Source organism: Rhinolophus ferrumequinum, chromosome 13 (assembly GCF_004115265.2).
Source record: "Rhinolophus ferrumequinum isolate MPI-CBG mRhiFer1 chromosome 13, mRhiFer1_v1.p, whole genome shotgun sequence".
Lineage (NCBI taxonomy): Eukaryota > Metazoa > Chordata > Mammalia > Chiroptera > Rhinolophidae > Rhinolophus > Rhinolophus ferrumequinum.
This window is the reverse complement of record NC_046296.1, coordinates 13839745-13848306: the sequence shown is the minus strand read 5'-3', so window position 1 is coordinate 13848306 and position 8562 is coordinate 13839745. Positions and strand designations below refer to the sequence as shown.

General features: G+C 39.5%; 1 protein-coding gene across 1 annotated transcript; it reads right to left on the bottom strand.

Annotated features, from left to right (window-relative positions):
- Positions 1 to 568: 568 nt before the first annotated feature.
- LOC117033183 (lithostathine-like) lies at positions 569 to 3284 on the bottom strand. Its single transcript, XM_033125198.1, has 6 exons — positions 3265 to 3284; positions 2882 to 2968; positions 2181 to 2299; positions 1835 to 1972; positions 1071 to 1197; positions 569 to 813 (listed from the first exon to the last, which is right to left on the bottom strand). Exons 2-6 carry the CDS (start codon positions 2958 to 2960, stop codon positions 746 to 748), a joined length of 531 nt encoding a protein of 176 aa, XP_032981089.1. The 5' UTR covers positions 2961 to 2968; positions 3265 to 3284; the 3' UTR covers positions 569 to 745.
- Between the last annotated feature and the right edge of the window lie 5278 nt (positions 3285 to 8562).

Sequence of the window (8562 nt, the reverse complement as noted above, 5' to 3'; positions counted from 1 at the left end):
CATGGCATTGAAAGTACAGATATTAAAATATATTGAAAAACTTTATGGCGATTTGACAGATAACTTTCATATCTGTGAAAACCAATAACAAAAATTTAAGTATGTGTTTTAATTATCTGTTTTATACATTTTTGCATTTATTCATTTCTATTCTATTTTACAGATATCATTTCATGATAGATTGGAAACCTTTTAACTTCAAAATAAGAATAATAGAAAAATAACCCAGTTTCTTCATCTAAGAAGTTTAAGAAGTTCTGTTCAAAACATTGTAAGAGGCTAGGCCTAAGGCTGGTTGTGTCATATCGCCAGGCCTTTGGGAATATGTGGGCAGTAGAATGTTTGGAGAGCAATGTCTTCATATGTAACCTAAATCCTACGGGAGCAAAGTTGACAAATCTCATCACAAATATACCAGTAGGATGTATATTTATTCATTTTCACATGGGCTGAGACAAGACCCACAGAATCTCTTCCCCCATCCATTTCCTCCTTCTCAATGTTTGTCTAGGAAACTAAAGCACACAAGACAGGTAATTGCAGATTAAAATTTTTATTATTGCTCTTTGAAAGCTCAGGTTATGTAATGCAGAAAGGAGCCTGAAATGAGGGTGTGGGGGCGGGAAGGTCAGAATGATGTGGTCAGGTTTGGTATGCAGGGAAAATATTCTCTTCCTGGGTGGGGTTTCTCACTTGGTCCCATGTCTGTAATGAACTGTACACGAAACTCAGGCAGCTACGTGGCTTAGTTCTTGAACTTGCAGATATAGGGCAAATTCTTATAACAGTGATAGTCTTTCCATGACAGATATCCTGGAGAGACAGAAGAGATAAAGTGAATGGGGCTGGTGGAGATTGTATCCCGGATTTTGGCTTAGGATTCAAAGCCCCTCCCTCCTCTCCACCAGGGTCCTACTCCAGGGGAAGCAGACTCAAATAGAGGAGAGATGACAGGGAATGGGAGAAGACAAACCAATATTGCATTTCCTACCTGAGGAGGATTTCCTGAAGGTCAGGCCCTGAAAGTGGGGACAAGGGGCTAGCCAGAAGGTAGCTCCCCTCTTACTTACCTGAGCTTCGTGACAGGCTCCCACAGTAGCCATGGTTTGAGATGGTGGAAGGATCGGTCTCCCAGGCATGGTAATTCATAATATCATTGCTACTCCATATCCAACTATCTGCACTGGACTCAGTGCCCTATAGAGTAGAGGATGGAGCCAGGTGAGGTTGAATGGCCATTAAAGTTGTCCTTGTATAATCCTCTCAGCTAGATATTTGATCCCTTCCACATCATCGTGAAATTTGTTCTGTTCATCCACATGCTGCCACAGAACTCTCTTCTGGGAAACTCTCCCTAACTCTTTGTTCCTATTGGCAAATGCTGAAGCTAATAATCACTAAGACCAATGGTACTACTCAAAGTAATGTTACTAGCTGAACAAAAATTGGTGGTGCATTTGTAATTACCCTCTGAACCTTAAAGATAATGTCAGTCATATAGGGGAAAAGGGCATCTTATCTTCATTTTGAATTCCTCAGCGCAGTATGTGTAGACTCAGTGAAGTTCAGAGAACTGAATTACAAGACATCATATGTGAATTCTGTAAAAACTTGACGAGAGGCAGATTAACTTCAACTGGAGATAAGGATCCTCCACAAAACTTATCTCTTCATCTCACCTCACCTCAAGGCCCTCCCGTTTCTCCAACCTTCCCCCCAGATCTTTGAGTTCTGGGACATTCTAGGGTATTTCCTGGGCAGGCACAGGAAACAGGAAGTAGACCTGGGTAACAATAGCAGCTAGAGAAGTAACAGAGAGGAGATGTTATCACACCTGTGTGGGGTCATGGAGCCCAATCCAGACGTTTGATTGGATATTCAAATTGTTCTTGACAAGAGAGGCCACGAAGTATGCCTCAGCCCCACTGAGTACAGACAAAAGGTTTCCTGAGGGTCGCTTCTGGCAGGCAATCTGTGTGGGGAAGGGAGAGACTGAGGAGGAGCTTGAGACATCACTGAGGGAGGACAGGGCTTACGTAGGTGAGAAAAGATGTGTGTGCCAACGATGAGGGGCTCATTCTCACGCTCAAAAATATGTGGAGAATGGAGACCACGTTCTCTCCCTCTGGTCTCAAAAGTACTTTCCCCTCTCACTCCCAGCTGCAAATGGAACTACTCACATTTGCTTCTGCCCAGGATTTTGGTGTCGTAAACACTGCATAGCAGTGGGAAAGAAAGGCATAGGAGCCTGAGGGACACTTCATCCGTGGAGAGGTATGTTCCTTCTCAAAGTCTTCACCTGGGTTGGAAGGAAACAAAGGAGAGAATGGAGTGAAATACGGAGTGGGCACTGGGGTTGGGAGGTGACCTTAGGGAAATACCTATGAGGTAAGGGCTTGTGGAAGTGACTCCAATCTCCTCACTACCTCTTACCATTGCCAGCACTTTCAGGATTACTTGATCTTGAACCAGCCTCATTAAATGAAGGACTATCTCTTTTCTTTTTACCCTTCCCCTTGCCCTTTATTCAAAAGTCCAATGCTTCCCCCACTCTGAGCAGACTGTTCCCACACTGGGTTCTCCATGTTCTCCTTCGCATTATCACATTGTTAACCCTTCATGCTTTCTCTCTTCACCTTGCTAATGTAAATTAGAGTCCACTCACAAAATGGAAATATCTCATTTCATTGTTAATGGACAATGTGATGCCTCCCACCACTAGTTACTCCAAAGGAAGCAGTGATGATGGAGGAATTGCAGGCAGTTTCCTTGTGCGAGGATATACCTCACCATTGCCACATGCATCACACAGGAGGCTTCCTCCTCCTCTTGGCCATGAGCATTCACAGGGAACACAGTGTTAAAGACAGTGAAATCTCACCTTGCACCTGAGATAGAAGCATCAGGCAGGAGACCAGCATCCAGGACATGCTGGGGAGGGCCATGGATGACAGCATCATGTCTGTGACTTAAAGAAACAATCAGAGATCATTTAAGAAATGTGGTCAGAGAAAATGCAGGCAGAGACCCCTCACTTCTCCCTCTTGTCTTTTACTTTTTTCCCCTAGGAATAAATTGATCTTGGTGATATCCATCCCATTCTCTAGTTCTGCAAAGAACCCCTCCTGAGACCTTCCAGGACCACCTTTGCTGAGTCTCAGAGATACTGTGTTCTCAGAGAACAGAAATAATCATATACCTTCTCCAAAAATGCATGAGGTAAATCCCTTGCCTCAGGTGTCAGCTTTCAGAGCTCAAACTTACCTGTGTTCCAGGGATCTGCAACGGTTTGTGAGGTCAGAAAAGACTTGCCTCTTATAAGAGGATTTGAAGGTGGGGCTCTGATATAAATAACAAACATGTGGAGCTAGGACAAATGCCATGGCAAGCGCTTGGGACTAGTTCAAGGAGATTCCTGCCATGGGGAGGAGTCTCTTCCCAGCAAAGGCTGGGAATTACCACAGCTGTTGTTTCTTTCCTCTTAAGAGATGAGCATTTGCCCCAGGAATGGGTGAAGTTTGCTCCTTTCCCTGTCTCTTCCTTGTTAGGGGCCTGTGGCACAAAGTAGCATTACATTTTTAAGAGGGACTCTACTGGAGTAGTTCTTCTGGCTGATATCTCAAGAACTCACTTCTTTAAGCATACATGTGTATTTCTTGCTATGGTGTAGTAAAATTTTTTTAAAAACTAGTGGATTACAAATGGAGGTGGGTATGGGAATCACACGTATCACAATAGGGGAGGGCATAGAAGGAATTGGAGCTAAGAGTAGCAGTGATGGTTCAGAGTTGCCTCTTAAACATGGTAGCTAATTTTAAAGAAAAATCATCATTTGTTCAGAATCATCTGACAAGTCAATAAATAAGCCAAAATCTAAGGAAAATCAAATCAATAAACTTGCCTTGCCAGTTGTTTTGAGAGCTGGAGATTCCCAGATGGATAATGATAATGTACAAGAATAAAAGGCAATGAAGGAGTTTAAAAGAATTAGTAAGAGTTAAAGAGGGGTCAGAGCAGGAACTGGATGAAATTGGAGACATGATCCTGTATTACATGTAAATTAGACCTCTACTGTATCAAGGTGCTCACTATACCAGACTGCTAACAACATCCTTGCAAAAATGCCATTTGGCTGTGGTGAAAATCACTTTTATTACATTCTTACTGGGAGGGTCAGCCTCATGTGGGAATAATGAGAAAATTCTGTAGTCAGATTTACTTCTGAGTTAGCAATTTGGGCAACTATGAGATACATACTATGTGGTTCACGTTCTGTTTGGTCAGTCTGGGAAAAATTTAAGCTGGGGTTTTCTACAGACTCTGACTCTCATCCTACTGTTCTAGGCCAGCTTGTGTACAGGTGTCTACCATAGTGATGTGTAATGGGATCGTGCAATTAAGTAATTTATTCATGTTCTCAGAATCTGAAAGTCAGTAGAACCAACAAACAATCCAATAAGCAATATAGCCAACAGATTATTTTGTTAAAAAGGAAAAAAATGAATTACTTCACAAAATATATACAAAAATATATGGTGGCACCTCGGGTTCTAAGAAACTTCTAAGACAGTTGGGTGGAGTGGAATTCCAGCTGAGTCAACTGGGTGGAGCAACAGAGCTCATCAGGCCAATCAGATTCAGATTTGACCTATGGGGGGCAGGCTCAATGCAGGCAAAATGGCGCCCACTTGTGAGCTGCACAGAAGGATCCCTCACCGAAAAAATGTCTACAGTCCTCCAGTCCTCCCCTCAGAAGCCACACACCTCAGTGTGCTCCTCTGTATGTCTCTGAGGCCTCCTGAATCACTATCCCTCCGCCAGAGCCCAAGGTAAGTGCCAGCAAGTGAGTGCGTCTGTGTGCGGGCCATTTAAGAAGACATCTGGGTTTCCTGCAGCTTTCCGTCTCAATGATTGGAATCCCCACTGTTTTTCGCAGCCAGATCTCGTGAGGGCTCCACTTCCCGGCACCAGTACTCTGAACTGGGGAGCTTGGTGTAGGGGATTGGGGTCCCTCACTCCTCCGGGGGGAACCTCCAAAGCCAAGATAGCCCTCCTGATTCTCAACTGTCACACAGAGGTTTGGGGTCCATTCCGCATCTCCATCCCTCCTACCAGTCTGGAGGTGGCTTCTTCTGTGTATTTTTAGTTATAGGACTTATGCTTGACTAGACTTCAGATGGTTCTCCGGGTTTGTTGTTATATTATTTAGTTGTAATTTTAATGTGTACATGGAAGGACATGGGCACAGTGTTTACTCCACCATCTTGTTAGGAACCTAGAGTATGTTCTTGAATTCTTGAAAAACTAAGTGTCATGGAAGAAGGAAATAATATTAGATTCAAATAATCTAAAGGGATATAGCAACCTAATCTAATGGCTAAATTTTAATTGGGTCTTTATTAATAAAGTAAGTCATTTGAGGGACAATTGGGAAATATGAATATGGACTGATATTTTATGCCACACTTTTAAATTTTCTTTCTCTTCATAATAGTATTATAGTTAAATAAAGAATTTCCTTACTTTTAATATTTATGGTGAAGTACTTAGAGGTAAAGTGTCATGATGTCTGCAACTTGCTTTCAAATTATTCAAGAAAAAAGTATTTGGTGTGCGTGTGTGTGTGTGTGTTTGTGTGTGTGTGTTTGCAGAGAAAGAGATGGACCAAGGATGGAGAAACAAAGCAAATATTATAAAATGATAACAATTACTGACTCTAAGTGGAAAGTTATGAGTGTTACTCCTACTCATATTCTTTCAACTCTTTTGTATGTTTAACATTTTCCAAACAGAAAGTTACAGTTTAACTTTTACAGTTTAACGTGTTCCCTATTAGTAATAACACATATTTTCACATCATTACTATAATCTAGAAATAGCATAATAGAGCAATATTTACATACAATCGTATATACATGTACATATTAAAATAATTTTTAAGAATTCAAATAAAGTTTTAAAGAATTGTAAATAAGTAATAAAATATGTGAAATGTTTCAGGGTTAGGCTACCTGAGTTTTAGCTATATAAACAAATAAAAACAAGGAAAAATAACTGGGTGATCAATATTCTGTGTCCAACCAGAAAAAAAAAATAAATCATGTCTTCAGAGTTAAAACTTTAATCATCAGACTCCACCTTTCAAAGCAGAGCTTAAACAGCTTGGAGCATGGGAAACCTCTGAGTCCTTCGTTTATATGTAAGAAGCAGAATGAAATGTGATTTTTCCATAATCTCATCCTTTTCAAGCTATACATGGTTTACTATCCTCCCAAATCCTCCCCATTACCAGGTAGAATACAGTAATCTCAGATCCTCCTATGAGAAGTTATTAATACTCGATTTTGTTTTTAATTGAAATAATGTGTTATTTATAGTAAACTTTAAGGTTATAATATCCCTAACCACAATGTAAGAGATTTGTTTCACATGACAACTCACTAAACTCACTAAAATTTAGTTTAGTTTTACTTGTTCTTTCTAACAATCCTTATTAATCAGACACAGAGAAGATCGTTCAAATACTACATTTAGAAAGCTGGTTTTAGATTATTTATACTCCACTTCTTGGTGGTGAAAAAGGAATCCTTACTCTTAGAGTAACCAATGCTAAACTTTAAGAAGCTTTCTTTGCCAAAAGATAAGATGTCCAACCTGTACTTTTTAATCCATATTATTTTCCAAATCCAACAACATTAATATTTGCAGATCAGCCTCAGTATGGTTTTTCTTGGAATTAATACAAGAAAGATGGCTCAGCAGAGCCCAGGTCAAAAACAGCCTTGAAACATATTTTATTGAAGATTTATCACTACAGTACACTCCTTTGGGATATATTAACTGAACATCCAGGATACTACTTTAGTCCTTTTATATTATCCTAAAGTCTATCAGAAGAAATGGGAAAGGGATAATAAAATGAGGCCCCATGTATTTTGTGAAACAAGGCAGACTGGCCAAACTTCAAACTCTCTGAGGCCAATAAAGGAAATTATCATGTCCAGCTCCAGAACTAAGGTTAGATGTTTAAGTCAATGTCAAGGAACAAAGCCCAAGTCCACAACCATGTTACATGATTAAGATCAGTATCAACTTTCTGGACAAATCCAGGTCCAAGTTTTAGGTCTTTGTCCAGTTCCATTGTCCAAGTCCAAGATGATACATTTAGATTAAGGTTCAAGATCAAGGTCTGAGATTCTGGTCTTGGTTTGAAGTTATGGTTCCAGGTATAGGTAACAGGTCCAAGGTCTAATTCCAAGGTCCATATTCAGTATAGGTTCATGCTCCATGTGCACAACTGAGATCCAATGTACATGTCCTAAGTCAGTTCCATGTTCATCATTGGTTTCCTGGTCCAAGGTTCAGGTTTAGGTTCATGTTAAATATGAATCTCAATTTCCAGGTCATTCCAGGTGCTGATATTTTTCTCCCTCTTCGGCCCCATGACATCTCTCCTTTATAACATCTGTCAGTTGCCCTCAATTTTATCCCCCCTTTTCTTCTTTCCACCCAAATGTAGCATATGCTGATTCCCCAGGATTTTTTTCCCCTTTGCTTCAATTAATTTTCTTATTCCCCTCTTCTGACACTTAATAATTTTTCCCTATTTCTGCACATTCTTCCCCTTCTCTTGTCTTATGACACATGCTGAGTTCTCCAATATTTTCATAAGCTTTATAAGAGCAAGAAGGCTCAGAAGTAAACATTCCTCTCAATTTCACTTTCCCAGTATGGATACTTTTTGTCTCTCTATGCCAACTGCTTAGGACATGAGTGAGAAGAGTTTATGAGTGTTACAAATACTGCATCTTTACTTCCTGTTATTTTAACCCAAAGGTGATATCTTGGCTGGTTATAAAATTCTGTGGGAATAGACTTTCCCCTTCAGCCTTTTATACAAATTATCTATTTTCTTCTGAAATCTAATATTTTAGGAAAAGAGAAAAACTTAATTTTTCCCTCTTTTTTAGAACATAATGATCTTTCTACCTGGGCTCAGATGGTATTTTATTTATTTTATTTTTCCTAAATTATTTACTTTTGTTCTTCTCCACTGAATTTTGACCATTCCTCAATTCTGTACAAAGTTATAATTTCACTTCTTTTTCATGTCAGGTCTATTCCTTAGTGCTGCCTTAGTTTCAGATCTATTATAAATTTTGTTTTTGTTTTCCTTATATGTCATGGTAAAAAGATGATAAATGAAAATGGAATACAGACTACAAAGAGCAGACTTATAATTTGTACAATTGAATGAGAAAAACAGAAAAAGAACAGAAAAAAATTAGTCAAGGAAATGATAAAAATAAAACTTTAAAGAACTGTCTAAATCTAAAAACTTCTGGGTCCCTACAGAGAAAGAGGGGGAGAGAAAGACTGAGAGAGAGAGAGAGAGAGAGAGAGAGAGAGAGAGAGAGAGAGAACTTACTATCAAGATGACTAGGTAAATGAACTTCAAGAATAAGAAAGAGACATCACCATCATAACATTTTCCCTATGGTATTCATCTATCTTGAATCTTCAGTACTCTCTTCTTTTCATGGATAGCTTCTTATTCTTCTG

Bases quoted from the DNA above. Each gene is read 5' to 3' on its own strand.
- LOC117033183 (XM_033125198.1), bottom strand. From the start codon at position 2,960: ATGATGCTGTCATCCATGGCCCTCCCCAGCATGTCCTGGATGCTGGTC. The intron at 2,300-2,881 runs GTGAGATTTCAC...CTTCCAACCCAG, and splicing joins GCTTCTATCTCAGGTGCAAG to GTGAAGACTTTGAGAAGGAA. The intron at 1,973-2,180 runs GTGAGTAGTTCC...TTCCCCACACAG, and splicing joins AATCCTGGGCAGAAGCAAAT to ATTGCCTGCCAGAAGCGACC.